This window comes from Melospiza georgiana, chromosome 12 (genome assembly GCF_028018845.1).
Source record: "Melospiza georgiana isolate bMelGeo1 chromosome 12, bMelGeo1.pri, whole genome shotgun sequence".
NCBI lineage: Eukaryota > Metazoa > Chordata > Aves > Passeriformes > Passerellidae > Melospiza > Melospiza georgiana.
The window spans coordinates 15,451,744-15,472,932 of NC_080441.1; the positions used below are offsets into that span (position 1 = coordinate 15,451,744).

General features: G+C 43.1%; 1 protein-coding gene across 2 annotated transcripts in view; it reads left to right on the top strand.

Moving 5' to 3' along the window:
- Nucleotides 1-40: 40 nt before the first annotated feature.
- The window catches only part of TAF1 (TATA-box binding protein associated factor 1), a 30,009-nt gene continuing 8,860 nt past the window's right edge, over nt 41-21,189 (top strand). For both annotated transcript variants that reach the window (XM_058032597.1, XM_058032598.1), the window contains exons 1-30: nt 41-182; nt 739-856; nt 1,422-1,538; nt 2,283-2,402; nt 3,004-3,077; nt 5,068-5,286; nt 5,722-5,940; nt 6,135-6,336; nt 7,201-7,314; nt 7,834-8,001; nt 8,382-8,509; nt 8,612-8,719; nt 9,545-9,718; nt 9,799-9,972; nt 10,056-10,160; nt 11,216-11,416; nt 12,349-12,490; nt 12,933-13,063; nt 13,596-13,676; nt 14,080-14,229; nt 14,381-14,500; nt 14,667-14,842; nt 15,520-15,755; nt 17,011-17,218; nt 17,471-17,636; nt 17,785-17,996; nt 18,240-18,348; nt 18,541-18,639; nt 19,213-19,390; nt 20,766-20,833. In XM_058032597.1, coding sequence (XP_057888580.1) covers nt 57-182; nt 739-856; nt 1,422-1,538; nt 2,283-2,402; nt 3,004-3,077; nt 5,068-5,286; nt 5,722-5,940; nt 6,135-6,336; nt 7,201-7,314; nt 7,834-8,001; nt 8,382-8,509; nt 8,612-8,719; nt 9,545-9,718; nt 9,799-9,972; nt 10,056-10,160; nt 11,216-11,416; nt 12,349-12,490; nt 12,933-13,063; nt 13,596-13,676; nt 14,080-14,229; nt 14,381-14,500; nt 14,667-14,842; nt 15,520-15,755; nt 17,011-17,218; nt 17,471-17,636; nt 17,785-17,996; nt 18,240-18,348; nt 18,541-18,639; nt 19,213-19,390; nt 20,766-20,833 — 4,443 coding nt within the window. In that variant the 5' untranslated portion in view covers nt 41-56. The remainder of the gene's footprint in view (nt 183-738; nt 857-1,421; nt 1,539-2,282; nt 2,403-3,003; nt 3,078-5,067; nt 5,287-5,721; nt 5,941-6,134; nt 6,337-7,200; nt 7,315-7,833; nt 8,002-8,381; nt 8,510-8,611; nt 8,720-9,544; nt 9,719-9,798; nt 9,973-10,055; nt 10,161-11,215; nt 11,417-12,348; nt 12,491-12,932; nt 13,064-13,595; nt 13,677-14,079; nt 14,230-14,380; nt 14,501-14,666; nt 14,843-15,519; nt 15,756-17,010; nt 17,219-17,470; nt 17,637-17,784; nt 17,997-18,239; nt 18,349-18,540; nt 18,640-19,212; nt 19,391-20,765; nt 20,834-21,189) is intronic.

Genomic DNA, 21,189 nt, shown 5'->3' on the forward strand with positions numbered 1-21,189 from the left:
CGCTCCCGGGGCCGCTCCCGCCGCCGCTTCCGCTCGCTCTCGGTGGCGCGGCAGCGATGTCGGACTCGGAGAGCGAGGAGGAGGCGGACGGCGGCCGCGCCGAGCCCTTCTCCCTTGCCGGCTTCCTCTTCGGCAACATCAATGAGGCGGGGCAGCTGGAAGGGGACAGCGTCCTCGACAAGGTAGGGCCGTGTCGCTCCGGGAGGGCACGGCGGGCGGAGGGATGGGTGAGCCGGGGTGCTTGGGGCGCCCTGTGGGCTATCCCGGGGTGAAGGGCAGGGTGACCCGGCTTGTGCCGGGATATACCGGGGTATGCCGGGCTCTGCTGCGGTGAACCGGGATGTATGGAGGTGCTCGGGGTGTCCCAGGATAACCCGGGATGTATGGAGGTGCTCGGGGTGTCCCAGGATAACCCGGGATGTATGGAGGTGCTCGGGGTGTCCCAGCATAACCCGGGATGTGTGGAGGTGCTCGGGGTGTCCCAGCATAACCCGGGATGTGTGGAGGTGCTCGGGGTGTCCCAGCATAACCCGGGGTGTATGGAGGTGGTCGGGGTGTCCTGTGGTCAGCCGGGTGTCCCAGGCTAACCCGGGGTGTATGGAGGTGCTCGGGGTGTCCCAGCACAACCCGGGATGTCCCGGGGGATGCTCGGGGCGGGCTCTGGGGCAGGACCCCGCAGGCTCCCGCGGGGCTCGGCCCGGCCCGGCGCTCGGAGCCTCCCAGCTCTGGTCTCCCCAGGAATCCAAGAAGCACCTGGCCGGGCTGGGCGTGCTGGGGCTGGGCAACCTCATCACCGAGATCACCGCCAGCGAGGAGGAGAGCGCCGAGAGCGAGGGAGCGCACCTGGACGAGGAAGGTTTGGCGCTGGGGGCTGCGCTTGGGGAGCGGAGGGGCTGCAAGGGCACCGCTCTTACCGGAGAGAGCAAAATGCACCCGGGTCTGCAGGGAATATCGTGGTGGTCTCTGGCCAGAGCCTCTCTGTCAAAGGCTTTCCCTTCTCCACCTTGCCAAACAGAATCCCACAGTAGCTCCTGATCAGTTCTGCACCTTTTCCCTTTAATTTTTTATAAGTACTTTTTCTTTTGTCTTTCCCCCTTCATAAATGAGTTTAGTCTGTGTTTGTATTAACGAAGCCTACTTAGCACACAGTATAATATCTCTTTCTGAACTTGTTGAACAGTTTTCATGAGTAAGTTCTAAGTGCTTCTTGTGCTAAATTTGGTTGCTTACCAATCTTTTAGGGGAAATTCAGAGCCATGAGAGCTTTTGATTAGAATGAGGGGAACAGTAATCTGGTGGGTGATGCTAATCAGATAGTTTTGTTTTTTTAAATAAAGGAAGCATAGCAAAGGATTCATAAGTACCTAGTGGAGTCTGACGTAACTAGTATAAATTAGGATAAAGTTTTGTGTTTCTCCTAGGCTGGGTTAAGAGCACAGAGGATGCTGTTGATTACTCAGACATCACTGAAGTGGCAGAGGATGAGAGCCGTCGGTACAAGCAGGCCATGGGCAGCCTGCAGCCAGCTCGAAGGCCAGGTAAAGGGGCCCAGCACTGCAGCTCTGCCTGCCAGAGCTCTTTTGGGACATTGTGCTTTCTCACTCCTTGCTTCACGAGCCCAGTAACTGCTTTTGTGAAACTCTTTTCACTGGATGAAGCCACTGCTTGCTGTCTTCCTCTTTTAAGGAATCAGTTCCTTATTGGAGTCACTTCAATCTTAGTATCTCCTGTTTTACTCTTGATTTTTTTTTAAGACTCTGCAAAAGGTACCTTGGTTCTTTTGTTGGTCCCAGGTATCTCTGTCTGTATTCTGGCCTAGAATATGCTTTCAAAACCAAGCAGCTTTTCCATTTCAGTAGCTGCTGGTATAAATGCTACATCCTGGCATATTCTTTAAAGGTGTCTTACACTTAATCTTTCTGCTGACTTTCTGTGGTTGGTGAGATATGAAGGTGATTTGGACTTTTTAACCCACATTTTCTTTATTTGTTCTACAAAGAGTGAATGAAAGGATGTGATAGCAGAATATATGAACACACATAGATTTTGAGTGCTTCAGTCATCTTTCTGTCAGTTTCTCTTTGTCCTTCCTTCCTGGTATTTTTTAAATTTACATCTTGCAAGTGAGTTTGTGCAGGAAGCCGAACTGGTAAGAGTTTTCTTCTAGTTACAAGATAAGAATGGTGTCTATGCCATCAGGTTTGAGACAGAATAAATGGAAAGGGTGCCTGGTTTTGTTTTATTATCTGCTTAACACTTGATCTTGTCTCCTGCATGGTTAGATGAAGATGAGGATGATTATGATGCTGACTGTGAGGACATTGATTCCAAGCTGATGCCACCACCACCACCCCCTCCAGTACCTGGAAAAAAAGAAGATGAAAAGGATGCAGCTGCCACTGGTGAGTGAGGACTTTCTTCTTCTCTCTGGCAATGTGAGTGTCTGAAGAAAGTGAGAGCTTCTGTGTAGCAGTTCTGCGGCACCATGCGTCACCCAAACTCTGTCTGCAGGCTGCATCTGAAGGTGAGTATTTGTGGTGTTGCAGGGTTGCCTGAAGCCTAGGGGGAAGTATTTTATTTCCAGTGACTGTTAAAATACCTGTATTGACAATGAAACTGTTTTTTTTTTTTTATCTCATCCTCTCAGTTGTGGCTGGGGAATTCACCTGGAACGCTTAGGATAAAATGAAAGGTTAAACCAGAATGGTACTTAAACTGCCTGCACAGGCTTAATTTTTGCATAACTTCATACAAACAGTAAATGTGGCACTATGGGGTTATGCTAGGGGAGAGGGAGGGGACCTGTTTGTTTATGAGGTGCTTGTTCTATTGTAGTATGTGAAGATGGAGACGGTATCATTTTGCCCTCCATCATTGCTCCTTCCTCTGCTGCCTCCGACAAGGTGGATTTCAGCAGCAGCTCTGATTCTGAGTCAGAGATGGGACCTCAAGAAGCCAGGCAGGCAGAATCCAAGGAAGGCAAACTCACACTTCCTCTTGCAGGAATCATGCAGCGAGATGCTTCCAAACAGTTGCCAAGTGTTACAGAGCTGTTCCCAGAATTTCGACCAGGCAAGGTATTGTAAGAGTTACGTGGAGGAGATGTGTGTCATGTAAGCCCTCTAAATATGCATTGTACAGTGTTCTGGGGTATCTGCTCAGTAATCACATAGATATTCTTGCTCACTCAATACTTTCTTTAGCTTCTGTGTGCTGCTGTTTCCAGATTGATTTTATCTAATAATTTTCCTGCCATTTGCAGGAATTTTTTAAAAAGCATCCTATAAATCAGGGTGTGAATGTTTTGCTGACCATAGCAAAGGTGTGTTGATTTGATACTTTTGCCAGATGATTAAAAATCAGTGCTAATCTGTCTGCTTCCTGGCTTTTCTGGTAAATACTTGCTCCTCCTTTTGTGCTGTCCTGAACTTGGTGTGCTTTTCCTGTAACAATTTGTGATCTGTATCTTTACTTCATTCTCTCCTGAAATTGCTCTGAGCATAAATCAGAAATCACATCAAAGCAAGTTGGTTCAAAGAATGGTTGGGTTTTGCACAAAGGGAATTCATTACAATTCTTTCCTAAATGCTCCCAAATAGAAAATGCAGTTTATGTATTTCAGTAATTATTTTGGAAGTTTTAGAGCTGTCAAGAAGGGAGGAAAAGGTAGGAGGAGGACAATGAAGATGGGCTTAGAGTTGCCAAACAGATAGTTGTGGATAAGGGTAACTTGGTTTTGTGTGTGCCTCAGAGAGTTTGTGTAAGGAGATGAATAATTTGCATAATTTATGTCATGTTTTAATGATTTAGCTGAACAGTGTCTATTGGTAATCTAGGTAAGGCTCTAGCACAGAAGTTTCCCTTCTCAGTGTTTTCTAGGCTTTTACAAACTTGGTATTTCCTGTGTATCAGTGTGTTCATTCCTTTGATGCTCAGCATGTAATATCAGAAACTGGCTCAGTGTTGGGTGTGCCCAGTGGGTGCAGAAATCAGTGCAAGCAATTAATGCTGAGCACTTGCCATGATTAATTAATGAGCAATAGAGCTGGCAAAGCCTGAAGCCCTGTAGATTTTGCTATGAGGATGGGTTGCTGTGCATGTTAATGTAACATTGTATTTTTGGATGAAACCTCCTAAAATAGCATGTGCAGAAGCAGATTTTTGTGTCCATTTAACCTATTAGCAATTTAACTATGTCTGAGACCTTTGCTCTTCATAGCAGGTCATTGAAACTGGATAAAGGGTTTGTAAATAATCTGTGGGAGTTTTGGAAAGAAGGTTTACATGGATAGGCAGAGGTGGACGGAGTGGTCATATAAACATTTCCTTTGGGGATCAGTGTAACAGATTAACAGAGTACATTAATAGGGTGTATCTGCAAATCTTTGGTTCCTATTCTTGCTTCCTAAATATGTCAGTTAATTTAGAAATATTTTTTTTTACCTCTTTAAGAGAGTTCTTAGAAGAAAATAATAAATTTAAGTGTTTAGAAACCAGCAATCATACCCATAGAAGGAACAGGAGAGAAAATGTATCATTACCATGAGTGCAGGTTGTGGAGGTGTGCAGTGTAGGGGAACCACATTATAATGGAAATAAAAATAAGTGTATTATTTCTGGGCCATATTATCTATCTGTTTGCTTAAGAAATCTCTATATAACTCTCTTTTAGCTTGTCTCTTTTGCTGATAATTTTATTAACTCTTCATCAACCTCCATCTGTCTTTCTGAAGATTGTGGCTTGTTCAGAATGAAAATCAATTGCTTCCAGGTGGTGTCTAACCACATGTCCAATATGTAAAGGCAGTCTTTCTTCCCTCTGACTTTCTCTGTGTCTGAAATTAAGAATATATCCTTTTGAAAAGGAAGGATACATCAAACAGAAGGATCAGAAACTTCTTTTTCGAGTGTAACCAAGAGGTTGTTGATTGCACTGGGAGCTGGGGTTGTACCACAGGCCAAGCTTCTGAATTTCAGAGTGCTCTCTTGCATTAGTGTTCTTCAGGTGAGGGCAAGCATTCCACAGTGCCTGTTTCAGTCTGATCCTCCTGTTTTCTCCCGTTCCAGGTGCTGCGTTTCCTGCGTCTCTTCGGCCCTGGGAAGAACGTGCCGTCGGTCTGGCGAAGCGCCCGGAGGAAGCGCAAGAAGAAGCACCGGGAGCTGGCACAGGAAGTGCAGATACAGGAGGGTGAAGTTGTGGTTGAGAGTGGAGTGGAAGGAAAATCTCCTTGGGAGTATGAGTTTGCTGCTCCTCCCCCTCCTGAGCAGTGCCTTTCAGATGATGAGGTGGGATATCTGAGACTTAGAGAGGGTCACCAGCTAGTGCTAGGGGTAGTAGTAGATTGGACAGTGACTTTTAGAGGAAGGAGCTTTTCCCTCAAAAGAAAAGTGGAGAACAGACTTGGCTTGTATTCCAGCTGGGCAACAGCTCTTCTCCAAATACTAGTCAGGGACTTCAGGTGATTACCTCTTACTGAGAAGGCTGCATCCGTGGTACAGGATCAATAGGAGAGCTTACCCTCTTTGTATCAATGAAGAAATCTCTGTGTTCTTGGAAGTGTAATTGCAGAACATTCTTGAGGCAGCTAGTAAGTATGGAAAAGAACTTCTTAGAAATGCTTTTCTTCTATGGGAGTAAGCTGGGAAACTTGGGAGGAAGAGACTCTTACTGACACTTAGATAAACCACCAGTGTAACCATTCCCTCTTTGCTGTGCTTCAGATTACCATGATGGCACCTGTGGAGTCAAAATTCTCCCAGTCAACTGGTGACACAGACAAGGTGACAGACACCAAGCCCAAGGTGGCCGAGTGGCGCTACGGCCCTGCCCAGCTCTGGTACGACATGCTGGGCGTCCCTGAAGATGGCAGTGGCTTCGATTATGGCTTCAAGCTGAAGGAGAAGAACGAGGAGGAGGCCAAAGGACACACAGAGGAGGGGGTGAGTGGGGCAAAGTGTGGGGATGGATGTGGGGATTGGTGCACAATGAGAATCCGGTGATGGGCTGGTGGATTGTCGTGCACTGTGCAGAATGAGACGTTGAATTTTCCTCTGTTCGTTTGCAATGACATCTTTCAAGTCACATCTTCCAATGTGGCTTCCACGTCTTCCAAGTTCCTGTTACTGCCTTCCAGGATGCAGAATCGTCGAAGGAGAAGGATGATCTGCTAGCTGATGAGCACTTCCTCATGGTGACACAGCTCCAGTGGGAGGATGATGTCATCTGGAATGGGGAGGATGTCAAGCACAAAGGGACTAAGACGCAGCGTGCGAGCTTGGCGGGCTGGCTGCCATCCAGCATGACCAGAAATGCCACTGCCTACAATGCCCAGCAAGGTGATCAGGGCTCTGACACCAGCTTTACTTGCTGTAGTGAGCTGGCTCATTACATGCTCAACTGCAGCACTTAGTAAAATTATACATATACAGTTGCATGTCTCAAATGTAGAACATAATTCCTCCTGTGAGGGAGTGCTTTTTGGAAAAATCACAGCTCCCCTGAGAATTCTGAGACTTGGTTTCTTTCCAAAACCAGAGTAGGTCACTTCTGTTAAAAAAAACCCTATCCCAGCTCTGTCGTTCTTCTTCCCACGTGGAATACCAGATGCTGGATCCATCTACATTAATATCAAGCAAAGCTGCCCTTAGAATCTCCTCTTTCTATAGGCTAATGGAATTTTGTTTACTTTTATTTTTAATTGGAAGAATTATGTAAAAGTCTTCAGAAGTTTCTCCTCAACTAAAAATTGTATACTGTTTTTTCTAGCTAGGAAGTAGCAATTCTTACAAGCCTCAGACTTCTTTTAGACATGGATGCATTTTAAATTGAAATTATTCACATAGAATGAATGTTTGTTATATCTTATCCTGCTTTTACAAGGAAAGACTAATGGGGATGTCAGATCTTTATTGGGTACCAGTGTCAATTCTTTAGTATTTAGCTGTGAGTACAAGACACTGAGGTGTTGGGTGTGTGAATTGGAGGTTCTTTGAAGAGGCTACAGATTCCAGCAGTCAGCTCTGTGTGAAGTGTGTCTTTTTAACTTTTCCCAGTTCTAATTACACATATGGGATATGAGCAGTAGGTCCATCAGGCTGAGAGTCACTCTCCATGCAATCCCCCAGTCCTGGTTTCAGGCACTGCAGTGCCCCTGTCCCTCCCACTCAAGCTGACCTTGCTTTTGATTTCCTTTTCTCTAGGTTTGAACCGCAGTGGCTCTTTGCTCAACTCACCAATTCCTCTAGCACAGAAACCCAATGTGGCAGGAGTCCTGGGCATAGCAAAGTGCAAGGAAAAGGCCCCTGAACAGCAAGGTAATGGCCCATGAATAGGTACATGTGACACATATTTCTGTGGCAGAAGGGCTACTTGTTTGCTCTAAAACTTTTTGGAGGCTGTGTTTCAATAGACCAATGTCTCTGAGCGTTGGTGTTGGTTTTCTTAGTTTTTACAGAGATGGGGTAACTGAGAGATGTTTTAAAATATTTTATTCCATTATCAGTCTCAATGAATAGTGAGACACAAGAGATGTGAAACTCAGTGCCATTCCATCAGATGTGCAAGTCTGTGTGAACTTTCTATCAAGTTTTAATAATGCCTTACAAATCCATTTCCCCCACGTTGGTAAAGCTCAAACTTGGGGCTCTACTTCCTCTTTGCTTTCAAGATCAGTTTTCTTTTGCCTTTCAGAGGTCTTCCCTCAGGAAGCCTGAAAGATGGGGAAGGTAGAGGGAGTAAGATGTGGGAATGAGATCTGAAATAGTTTTCTGCCAAGGCTGAAACAGTTTTCTGTGTATAAAATTCTCAAGGGTTCTACTTTATGCTTGTTGCAGTTTCCCTGGATGAAGACAAGCCCTGGTACTCCATTTTCCCAATTGACAATGAAGAGTTGGTATATGGCCGTTGGGAAGACAATATCATCTGGGATGATCAGGCAATGGAAACCTACTTGGATCCCCCTGTCTTAACACTTGATCCAAATGATGAAAACATAATTCTAGGTACGTTTATGACATCCAGAAATTTGACTTGAGTGGGAAAAGACAAAGAAATGGAAGCAAGGGTTTATAATCACACTGTAGTGGAAATAAATGGACTGGGGCAATACTTACAGCCTTCCTTTGTTCTGTGTTTTGAAGTTAATTTGCAAGTCAAAGGCCTAAGCAGAACATGGCAATGCTAATAACCTTTATTGGTGTGGTGTACACATTCAACTTCCAAGTTAAATGCACTGACAGGAAAGCAAAAATGAATGCCTTGAAAGTTAAATTCAATGTGATTAATCTGGCTCTTGATGTGTTTTAGGAGTGACTGTCTTAATTTGACTTGCATGCATGTTGGTTTGAAGAGGGAAGGTAGGGATGTAAACTTGTGCTTTTAGAAATTCCTGATGAAAAGGAAGAGATGACTTTGAACTCTCCATCCAAGGAGAACAAGAAAGAATCTTCTCTAAAGAAGAGTCGGATCCTGTTGGGAAAAACAGGTGTCATCAAGGAAGAACCACAGCAGGTCAGCATAAGCTTTAGCATCATCTCCAGGGTTAGGAATGATGAGGAGGGAGTGAGATTTGTTGGTTTTTTTGACATCTTTCTGTGTTTAAAATTGAATTAGAACATGTCTCAGCCAGAGGTGAAGGATCCCTGGAACCTCTCCAATGATGAGTTTTACTACCCCAAACAGCAGGGACTTCGAGGAACCTTTGGAGGAAACATCATCCAGGTAGTCACAATAGTCTTCACTGTGAGTGAGAGAGCTTGAGTGCCTTGATAGGAGGTTTCTAGCTGAGGGTAGGACTGAAGATTTTAGAAAAACAGAATTTAGATTACAGCAGGTCAGTTAAGTGTTCATGAAAGATATTTTTAATGCTCAATTAAAATTAGGAGTTTGAACTAATTTTTATTGATTGCCCTATCAAACTGAGGTTTAGTTGCTTGATCTTCCTGTGTCCTACTCACCATGCTTTTGTTTGGTGTCTTGTTATGTAGTATTCTTTGTAAACCAATAGTGGGAGGGGAGGAGGTGGTGCAGTTTGTACTTCTGCTGCTACTGTGTGTCTTAGTCTGAATATTATAAAATTAATTTAGTTACTGGTGAATATGAATTACTGCTCACTAGGCCTAGGTGAGGAGATGATAGTTTTTTTCTTCTTTCTTTGTGGAATTCAGTGACTTATAAAACCTCATCTAACTCCAGCATCTTCTGTAATGGGAAAACTGTATGTTATTCCAAATGAATTTCTCCCCACCAAATAATGGTTATACATGTAATTCCTGATTAGTAAAAAGATCCCACCATTGGGTACCATTTGAAATGGTAAAATTGAAGTCATCTCTGTATGCAAAGGAAAGATCTTTATATGGAAGTAAGGACTTTTCTGTCAAAAGTCAACATTTATGATGACAAGTGAATTTCAATGCAATTGTACTTCTGCTAGGAAACCTAAAAATATCCCTGGGCTCTCTTATTTAAGGTTTAACAGGATAAGATGATGGTTTTACTTTTGAGGTGGTGCATGTCTCTTAGCACAGCTTTGTTCTGTACCAGCACTCCATCCCAGCAGTGGAGCTGCGCCAGCCATTCTTCCCCACCCACATGGGTCCCATGAAGCTGCGGCAGTTCCATCGGCCTCCCCTGAAGAAATACTCCTTTGGTGCCTTGTCCCAGCCCGGGCCCCACGCTGTGCAGCCTCTGCTGAAGCACATCAAGAAGAAAGCCAAGGTCCAGTTGTTCCTGTCTGTGTGGCTCCTGGGCAGCTGGGTGAGCTGTTCTGGTGACACTGTCCCCTGTCCCCGGCGCAGATGCGGGAGCAGGAGCGCCAGGCCTCCGGCGGGGGGGAGATGTTCTTCATGCGCACACCCCAGGACCTCACTGGCAAGGATGGAGATCTCATCCTGGCTGAGTACAGTGAGGAGAACGCCCCTCTGATGATGCAGGTTGGCATGGCAACAAAGATTAAAAATTACTACAAGAGGGTGAGTATCAGATTCTGCTCTTGGACAGTGATTTCCCTCTGCCTCTCACTGAGAGCTAACAGCACTTCCATTGCACCTTCCAGAAACCTGGCAAAGATCCAGGAGCTCCAGACTGTAAATATGGAGAGACTGTTTATTGTCACACTTCTCCCTTCCTGGGTTCTCTGCATCCAGGCCAATTACTGCAGGTGAGAAATGAGGTTTTTACATTTAAAAGACTGATAAGTTGGACATGGCATAATAGGCAGAGTAACTTTTACAAGCCCTATTTATTCAATCACAAATAATGCTCAGCTTCCAAAAAACCCACCAACTTCCTTTTGAATTCCAGTTTATATCTCTTTGCTTACTAGTAAATAATAGTAATTACTATTAGTAATTCCATTCCTAGCTTTCTTTTTTTTTTTTTTTTAATCTCTGTTGCGTGCTTTTTAAAGTTATTGTAGGAGTTACAAGAATTGCAGGAAGTGAGTCTTTGCTGTTTTGCTTAGTAATGGTATTAGAAATAGTGTTAGAGAGGACTGAGGGGAAAACCAAAGCTGCTTGAATGCTGAGAAGCTCAATAAATAGGTGTTGGAGGGGATAGAAACATGGATTTCTCACAGTCCAGGATTTTATGTGTACCTTCTGAGAATTACACTTCTAGTTTTTGGATGACACTTACTAGTCAGGTGTACAGACTTCTGCTTTTATGAGCCTCTCTCTGCTGTTAAAATACATACGTTTGAGATGGGGAGAGGAATTAAGAATGTTACAAGGACCACCTGGCTAATAATCCATTAATGTAAATATAAATGGATTTCAGTTAATGCTAGCTGCTCTTGCTGCAGCAATAATTCTTCCATTCTGTACCACAGGATAAAGGTAAGGTGAAGGTTCACATTAGAGAGTTATCAAAGAACTAACAATGCTAATTGTGTGTTTGGCTGGTTTCTATGGTTATTGTACCCTTTTGCAGATGTGTTCTTTCTGCCTTTTATTGAAAGTGCCTCCTTAAAGGACCTGAAGTACCTCCAAATGTCCAAAGAGCCCTTCAATCTCTGCATTTGTTCTAGTGTTTCTTAAGCTTTTGTTCTTCAGCCTTGACTAGTCCCTGCACATCTACATATACTGTGATATAAATAATGGCATACCATTGCAATGAACCTTGGGGTGTTGTTTTGGTCTTTAAGATCTTTTGTGTAGATTGTATCAGAGAAGATTTGATCAAAACTTCTGAACTTTGATTTGTTTCTCTTAACAGGCATTTGAAAACAATCTTTTCAGGGCCCCCATCTATTTACATAAGATGCCTGAAACAGATTTCCTGATCATCAGGACACGCCAAGGTTACTACATTCGAGAACTGGTGGATATTTTTGTAGTTGGGCAGGAGTGCCCACTCTATGAAGTACCTGGGCCCAACTCTAAGCGAGCTAACACACATATCAGAGACTTCCTGCAGGTTTGTGATAGGAGATTATTTGGGGATCTGGGGGGGTCTTTGGGGCAAGCCAATGGCATAGGCTTGGACCGTGGGACAGTCTTGATTTGAGGATCTCATTGTCCTGCTGTGACTCTCTTTTTTCGTTTGTTTGTTTTCTTGTCAGATGATAGCACTGTAAGAATTGGATGTTAACCAGACAGGCCATTTTGGTTTTCATTTAACCAAAGATTTATAGCCTGTCTCTTCTGTTTTAATGGCATCCTGTCTTATAAGTAAATGATAAAGGCTTTTTATTACCAGAATAAAAGGTCACAAAATTATATGTAAGTGTACAAATGGAACAAATTAGACTGGGTTTTGAAGTGGTTGTGCTGTGTAAAATGTCACTTATGGGTTTTACTAAGAATCAGTTAAGGAAGCTTATCACTGTGCTATCAAACATAGAAATAGTTGCTTCATAGGTCTTGTTGTGGTTGAGCTTTAGGATGATCTATGAGCACTCAATAATTATCCCCCAGTTCAGATTTTGGAGAAATTTCTGGTAATTTACTGTCAATTAAATTCAAAATTATAACTCAAGGTATTTGCAGAGCAGCTCATACCTGTTCTTGATGATTGTTCTTGCAGGTCCTTTCCAGGATTAGACATTTTTTACCTTAAATACCTTTTTTTTTGAGTTCTTTAGCACTTTGGTTATTCATGCTGTACTAAAGCATGACTGTTTCTAATGTAATAAAATGAATTTTCAAGACATACACTTTTTCCACGTCTCATTCTCAAAACCAGCTGAACCTCAAGCAGACACGCAGCTTGGAAAACTTCACTGAGTAAATTTATGAGAAACAATGGTTTTTAAGTAGCAAATCTGGAGCAGACGCCAGAAACATCATGTGTACTGTCTGTACAAGCTGGTTTATTGTTTCTTTGGACAAATGGGTGTTGTTTTGTAGGTTTTTATCTACAGGCTCTTCTGGAAGAGCAGGGACCGTCCACGGAGGATCCGCATGGAGGACATCAAGAAGGCTTTTCCCTCGCACTCCGAGAGCAGCATCCGCAAGCGCCTGAAGCTCTGCGCCGATTTCAAACGCACAGGTACTGAGGGGTTTTCTTTGGTGGGCAGCCATCCTGTGCTGCTCCTGGAGCTCCCAACACAGCACAAAGAGAGAACATCTCCTGATAAACCATTCTTGAAAGCTTGTAGAACTGTAATCTGACAGGGGTGCTGTTTGTTCCAGTTTTTAAGAATGTGCGCTTTCTTTTGACACAAGTGTGCTTGATGGTGAGAAGTGACTACATTTAGTAGTCACTAGAATAGTGACAGTAGACACTGGTCACAAGTTTAGACATTTTTAATAACCCTTTGGGCATTTTTAATAACCCTTTACTCATTAAAGACACAACACAAACACATTCCCTCTCTGTGTGGCTGTGTTGTGTTGTGTTTTGCAAGCAAATACATGCAAATGCAAGCTGGGACTGTGATGGCATCCAGCACGTGGGAAACCACTCAGTGTTTGACCTGTGCATTTTTCAGGAATGGACTCAAACTGGTGGGTTTTAAAGCCGGATTTCAGGTTGCCAACAGAGGAAGAGATCAGAGCCATGGTGTCCCCAGAGCAGTGCTGTGCCTATTACAGCATGATTGCAGCCGAGCAGCGGCTCAAGGTAAATCCTGCTAAATCCAAGGCAAATTCCTGGCACCCTGGGAGGGGTGAGCCTAGGTAACACCTCCTCTCTGAAGCTAATTCTGCTATAAAGTAGGCAAGGTAGGTCCCTGACTGTTGTGTCACTTGCTAAGTTTGCTGCTGCATAAAAGGGAATTAAGTTTTAAAGAGAGAAACATTGTATTCTTACCACCTATTATCTCAACATTGAATTAGCTCAAAAGTACCAAAGGGAAAGTACAGGAAAGAGCTTATGTTTATACCTGGCGCTCTACAGCTGAAAGTGACCAGCAGGTGGCTGTAAGAGACACTGAATATTTTTTTTTAATTTGAATGCACTGTTATATATGGAGTTTGTCAAAATACTGGGCAGTTTGACATCTCTGCTACTCTTGGTCACTGTGAATCTTGCAGGCAACCATCTGTGTAAGTTTGTTTGTTCAGCATGGCAAGTCTTCATGACTTCAAGATCTGTCTGCAGTAACCTTTTTAACACTTCAGGTCCTCATTTTTTCCCTAACATTTCTCTGCAGGATGCAGGTTATGGGGAGAAATCCTTCTTTGCTCCAGAAGAGGAGAATGAAGAGGATTTCCAAATGAAGATTGATGATGAGGTATCATCAGAGTGATGCATGAGTGTGTACACCAGTATATAAATTTGAATGGCAGGAGAAAAATGAGGTCCTTGTATTTAAAGGACATATTTAAAGTCTGATTCAGTGTTTTCAATGTTCACACAGCTTTTTTGGGAACTTCTGCTGGCAGCTCATGCCTGTCTTTGGTGATTGTTCTTGCAGGTCCTTTCCAGGATTAGGCTTTTTTTTACCTTAAATGCCTTTTTGTGAGTTCCTTAGCATTTCAATTATTCATTGAAGTGTTATCAGGGCAGCTGAAGGATCAAGAGGAGGAACTCACCCTCATTGTGTCAGATGAAAAGTTCTCAGTATGACTGGAAGAATTGCAAAATAAAAGCTTGGACTGTAACAGGGTTGTGATTGTTTATTTTCTCTCTGGCAGGTGCGCACAGCTCCCTGGAACACCACACGAGCCTTCATTGCTGCCATGAAGGGCAAGTGCCTCCTAGAAGTCACTGGTGTTGCAGATCCCACTGGTTGTGGGGAAGGATTTTCTTATGTCAAGATTCCAAACAAACCAACCCAGCAGAAGGTATAGTTCCCAAGGAGCAATAGCTGGGAAGTCATGTGGGAGAAGTGAACTAAATAAGGGACATCAGGAAGAGAAAATACCAGATGAGCCTAGGAAAGTCTCCTTTAACATTAATGAATGTTAATAGATTAATGAATCTTCCTCTGAACAGGACGATAAAGAGCCTCAGCCAGTGAAGAAGACAGTGACTGGCACAGACGCGGATCTGCGCCGGCTTTCCCTCAAAAATGCCAAACAGCTTCTGCGGAAATTTGGAGTGCCTGAGGAGGAGGTGAGTGTGAGCCCAGGGCAGGCTGCATGCTTCACTAAGGCTTTAGCAGCTGATGGTGGAAGGGATGTATAAATTTCTACTTTGACCTCATGGAGAGGATTGAGATCCACAGCCAGGTGCCTCAGCTGTGTGTCTCTAGAACCACTCCTTGCCTTCCTGTTTGCAGATAAAGAAGCTGTCCCGGTGGGAGGTGATCGACGTGGTCCGTACCATGTCCACAGAGCAGGCACGCTCAGGGGAGGGCCCCATGAGCAAATTTGCCCGTGGCTCTCGGTTCTCTGTGGCAGAGCATCAGGAGAGATACAAAGAAGAGTGTCAGCGCATCTTCGACTTACAAAATAAGTGCGTTCTTATCTGATGTTCACAGCCTTGGACTTCACCCTGTCCCCACCTTAAAAGTCCAGCTCTGTGCATGTCTGGGGCTCACTGATATGTGGTGGTGTTGGTGTTCATTCAACTTGTTTGGCTCATGCAATACAACACTAAGAAAGAGGCCTTTGGCTGTTAATAGAAACCCTCAGAATAACAGAAACCCTTGTTGTCACAGACCTTTTGGAAAGGTAGAATGTGTTGCAGAGTCACAACATGAGGTGTTCTGCAGTTCCACACATCAGTAGTTCATGACCTTCTTTCCATTCCTGTCTTGTTCTGTTATGAACAATTTGCCATCTCTCTCTTGGGTAGCAGGTACCAATTCTATGTCCTATTCTTAGAACTGCCAAAATTCATGATTACTCCTTGTTCTGGTCTGAGACTTGAGTGATGAGGGGATAAGGTATTGTTAATGAAGAAGAGATCAACTATTTGGAAAAGATTGTCTTGAAACAGTTGCTCTTTTAGCAGGGGTTAAAAGGAGGACTGAGAAGGAAATATGCCTGTTGTAGTAGTGATTTGTATCATTAATTCTCAAATCTTTGCATCATTTTTACCTTTGTATTTCTGGGAAAGTAACAGACTGAGGTTTTTTTTTAATTTGGGAGGGCCACATTCACTGACTTTCAGGATGCTTCCTATTTCAGGGTTCTGGAATCCACTGAGATCCTGTCAACAGACACAGATAGCAGTTCAGCTGAAGACAGTGACTTTGAAGAGATGGGAAAGAATATTGAGAATATGTTACAGAACAAGAAAACTAGTTCTCAGCTCTCTCGGGAGAGAGAAGAGCAGGAACGGAAGGAATTGCAAAGGATGCTCCTGGGAGAAGACAATGACAAAGACAGGGGCAAAAAGGACAGGAGAGACAAAAAGGGGCTGTGTAAGTAACTGCAACCACCAGAATTATGCCTGGGAAGGGATGCAGGACTTTATATCAGACTGCAAAGTGTGCTGATCTGGCCACTCAAGAGTGTGGATTCCTTACAGGGAGAATGTATAAACATGCTTATCTGGGGCTTTTCCCTCTCTGGGGGTTCTTCCTTCTCTTGAGCACTTAGTGGCTGAAAGTGCATGTGAAGTGTATTCTTTGCCTCATATCTTTTGTTTATTTTGAACTATAAACTTACTCTGGTATTTCTTTAGATAGTCACTGCTGCTTCCTGCCGAAGTTTCTTTTTTTTATTTTTATTTTGAGTGGGGAGCTGGTTTTTTTCAGTATTTTTCTCAAGATGTCTTCACACATAGTTCCTGCAACCATCTTACGGTTGTGTAGTTGGATCTTCTGTGTACACACAGCTCTGTGTGTGAAGCAGACACAGTCTGCAGGCTGATAGCAGTGTCTGTTACACTGTGTGCTGTGGCAGGATGTTTGGAGGTAAATCGGGCAGCTGCCAGATTTGGATCTCCTGGAGATGTGCTTGTTTTCAGTTCATTCCAACAGAGAACTTGACATGTCCCTGACTGGCTGGTAAAACATTTGGCCTGTGAATGAACTTCATGAAGGTACCCATGACCACTATTACTTGTAGAATGTGTGTGAGCAAAGCTGAGCTCTGCATCTGAGTCAATGTTATTGTTGCCACCTATTCTCAAACTGGGAATAAATCACTAATAAATAGTTACCGGAATAATTTATAAGGCAAATGTGGAAGATTTTTGATGATTATTACCTCATGAAAGATATCCAGTGTTACTTTGTACAAAACCTTTCAACCTGAATTATGAATGGTGCTGGAAAGATTCTGTGCTTACTTTTGGAGCACTCCTTGGAAAACTGGATAATTCTTGACCCTCAGTTTCTGCCAGATAACCATACCTATGATGAAAAGCACCGTAACTAATCCATCTGCAGGGCCAGATGCAATTGCATTGCAGGTTGTACCTATGGCTCCTTGTTGACTGTAGCTGTTCTTTCTGGCTTTGTAATCTATGTGGATAATTAGGTATCTTTTTTCAGCTGGATTTGATGTCATCATAAGAGAATATGAACAAGCAAGGAAAGACTGCTATTAGGTTTTCCTGAGTGGGTGTCTTGGAAGCTTTTAAGCCAAAACTATCTGCTGTATTTAAACAATGGTATTTCTACAATGTGGAAAAATATTAGAAGCAAATAAAGCATTTTCTTGTGCCAACAGCTTCAGCAGCCTCAGCAAACTCTCACAAGGATGATGACACTGCCTCTGTGACCAGCCTGAATTCCTCTGCCACGGGCCGGCGCCTGAAGATCTACCGCACGTTCAGGGACGAGGACGGCAAGGAGTACGTGCGGTGTGAGACGGTGCGGAAACCCGCGGTCATCGACGCCTACTGCCGCATACGGACCACCAAGGACGAGGAGTTCATGTAAGGCCTTCCTGCTATTCCTTCTCCTGTCTCTTCACTTTACCTGCAGGCTTATTTTATTCCATTGACAGCATGAAGAAATGTAGAATTGAGTGTAGAAGCCCGGCGCAGTAATTGTGGAGAGAAAGAGATTTAATGGCTGTCCCTTTGGAGAGTGTCACAAACTTCGTGCAGTCACTGAGTTGGCAGAAGAGTACCTGGCAAATCATGAACTAGGCTGGAAAATTTCTGTGGTTTTTTCCCCCCACCCAGACGGAAGTTTGCTCTGTTTGATGAGCAGCACCGTGAGGAGATGCGGAAGGAGCGGCGCAGGATCCAGGAGCAGCTACGGAGGCTAAAGCGGAACCAAGAGAAGGAGAAACTCAAAGGCCCTCCAGAAAAGAAGCCCAAGAAAATGAAAGAGCGTCCAGACTTGAAAGTAAGCATTCCATACAGGTTCTGGCTACTGGAGAAATTTTCTGTTCTAGTGATGTACTAAAGATCTCACTGGGGGATTTTAATGATGCCTTGCCTCAAAACTGGGAGCCCATTTGTAAATTCTGATCCATCACCTTCTATTTTTGCAGCTGAAATGTGGAGCATGTGGTGCAATTGGGCACATGAGGACTAATAAGTTCTGCCCTCTTTACTACCAAACAAATGCCCCACCTTCTAATCCTGTTGCAATGACAGAAGAGCAGGAGGAAGAGCTGGAAAAAACAGTCATTCACAATGACAATGAAGAACTCATCAAAGTTGAAGGAACGAAAATTGTCCTGGGAAAACAACTGATTGAGAGGTAAGGGAAAAAGCAGAGATACTGGTGGGGATAATAAGAATAAACAATGTAGAGCTTAATGCAGAATACTCATATGTGTATTAATCACATAAAGTGACAGGGATTTACATAAACTGTTAGTACAGAATTTCCATTAAGCATTAGTTATTATGGGTGATGGAACCAAAACCAATACTGGTGGACAAATGATCTTGATTTACATCAGGGCTGGAGGAAGTATTGTGCTTTTTTGTTTGTGCCTAGTGCTGATGAGGTCCGCAGGAAATCCCTGGTCCTGAAGTTTCCCAAGCAGCAGCTTCCTCCGAAGAAGAAGCGTCGTGTAGGGACAACGGTGCACTGTGATTATCTCAACGTGAGTGAAGAGTTGCTGAGCTGATTGCAGCACCTCCATTTCTGTTTGTACCAGCTGGCCAGGCCCTAACTGCTCCTGTGCAACCTCCTCGTGCCTGCCCAGAAAATTAATAAGCTAAATTGTCTAGGATTTCTGTGAGTAAATGTTTTGCATCTTGGGACTGCCTTCATTTTTCTGCCTCTGATTTTTCAGCGTCCCCATAAATCCATCCACCGGCGGAGAACAGATCCCATGGTGACACTCTCATCCATCTTGGAGGGCATCATCAATGACATCAGGGATCTTCCCAATGTAAGTTTGAGCTAGGACACATAAATCCTGCATCTCAAGCAATATGGTTGAAGTAGGGTATGTGTTGTAGACACCAGAATTTGGCTGGTTTTGTACAGGTACATGTTAAAAGCTCATATGTGATATTTTTAAATTTTTTTTTTTCAACAAAACCAGCACAAGATGAATGAAATGTAGCAGTGTGTAATGCTTTTGTATATGTGGTACTGGAGAAGATCTGTCCTTCACTCTTTTCTGACCAGACTTTGCCAGAAACTTGCAAAATAAAAAGATTAAATGGAATATTTGAGTTGAAATGAGAATTTAAAAGTTCGGTTTCTCAACTTCTATGCTGCAATTGAAAATACCACAAATTCTCAGTGAGATTTTCCTTCTTATAGTGATATTAGAAAATATTGCATGTAAGAAAGTGTTTGCCATCATGGGGTTGATGGCAAACACTGTTTTTTATTGTGTTTTCCCTGGTGCAGGAAACGGTTTGTGTAAAGGTTTTATACATTAGTGCCTGTTTAACTGTGGAGGTTAAACTGAGATTAACTGTGCTAATAACCATTTGTTTCTTCTCCTCCTCAGACATACCCCTTCCACACTCCTGTAAATCCAAAAGTTGTCAAAGATTATTACAAGATCATTACTCGGCCCATGGATTTACAAACCCTGCGTGAAAACGTCCGTAAGAGGCAGTACCCATCCCGGGAGGAGTTCAGGGAGCACCTGGAGCTCATTGTGAAGAACAGTGCCACTTACAATGGTAAAAACACAGGGAAATCCTGCTTCTGCTAATACACTGTGCTTGGATGAGCTGTGGAACTTTTAGAGTCAACAAAAGCAACATAAAAGCAGAGCAAATTCTCTTCCAGATGGCAATAGTGAACGTATATTTTTCCAGATATACCTGAAAGATTATATTAATGTTAGTAAACTAATTAATTAATAAGAAAGAAGTGAATTCCAGCATGTAGCAACGACTAAATGCTGACTGTGATGTGGTAATTGAAGTTCAGTTATGGGTTTGTGTCTTGGAGTGACTCAATGACTGAAGACTTCTGCATGTTTCAAGTCCTGCCTACCCCCTTCATAGCGAAGTAAAATATTGTTTTCAGTAGATTACATTATTATTCTTTATTGAATGAATCTTTCAATGCAAATAGGAATAGTTCACACCCATTAAAGGCAGTGCCTTGGAGCATGCAGCTTTGAGTTAGATTACATTATTATGCTTTATTGAATGAATCTTTCAATGCTAATAGGAATAGTTCACACCCTTTGAAGGCAGTGCCTTGGAGCATGCAGCTTTGAGTAGAGTTTGCTGTCATGATTTTATATATTTTATTCTCAGTTGCAATAAACTTTTTCCCTATTTGGGAAGGTCAGGAAACTAGTTTAAAAAATGAAAGAAAGCTAGTTTAAAATAAAAGCATATATTCTGTGGTAGAGCATGTATCTGCTGGGGAAAAGTGCTGATTCATTGGCTTTATTCTGACTGCTGATAGAAATGTCTTTGTCCAAAATGTACTAATTTGACAGAAAAACCTCCCAGCTGCACTGAGTCTGTCTAGGCTGTGCAGCATTGAGGGTGACACTGACAGCACTGAGTTTGTGTCTTTGCTGCTTCCTTTATTATTTTGACAGTTAAATCCCTGATTTATCCTAATAAGTAAGATCCATTTTTTTCATAGTTCTGTTGCTTGTTTCCATGTCTGAAGAATCCTGAAATTATCTAAAGCTGTGGGTTTTTGAATATTCCTTAAATGTCCATCTTGCCTTCCTTAGCAGTTCTGCTTCACTGACTGGACTTAGGGAAGGAAACAGAAATTTCATGATTTATACTGTAAATATTTGGCAGAGGTGGAGGGCTTGGAAGCCAGTCTGCCACAGGCACAGCTGCTTTCCAAAGGGTTCCCAGACTTTACTAGAATGTATGCCAGAAATGTTATTTACTACTAATAACATTTTCTCATATAAAATGCATGCTGAACTTGAATAACTGTGTGTATTGAAAATATACTTGAGTATATTCTCCTAACTGTGCCAGGAATATTATCAGTGATGCCTTAGGAGTAAAGATTAATCATATTGTGACATGGCCTTTTTAATCAAGCTGCACTTGCTGTGTGTGTTTGCAGGGCCAAAGCACTCACTGACACAGATATCCCAGTCCATGCTCGACCTGTGTGATGAAAAGCTAAAAGAGGCAAGTTCTGTCAATGTGCTATGGTCAGAATGGAGGGGGAGGGATGATCAGGGGTGGTTGAAGACTTTGAGAATAGATGTGCATAGACAAAACATAGGGGTTTAGGGAGAGTAGTAGAAAATTAAGGGAGTTCTTCCTCCTACCCCAGAAGGTATTTGAATTTTTACCATTTTAAACAGTTCCCATGGGAGCCTTTCTGAAAAAATGCTTGTTTCTTATTCTAGTTACCTTATCTATTATATCTTGACTATTACCCCCTGTTAGTTTCAAGTGTTTTCATAAAAAAGTGCATGGGAGTCTCTGTGGGACAGAGTATCATGATAGTTCAGTTATTAGTTTAGGGTCAGCCACTGATT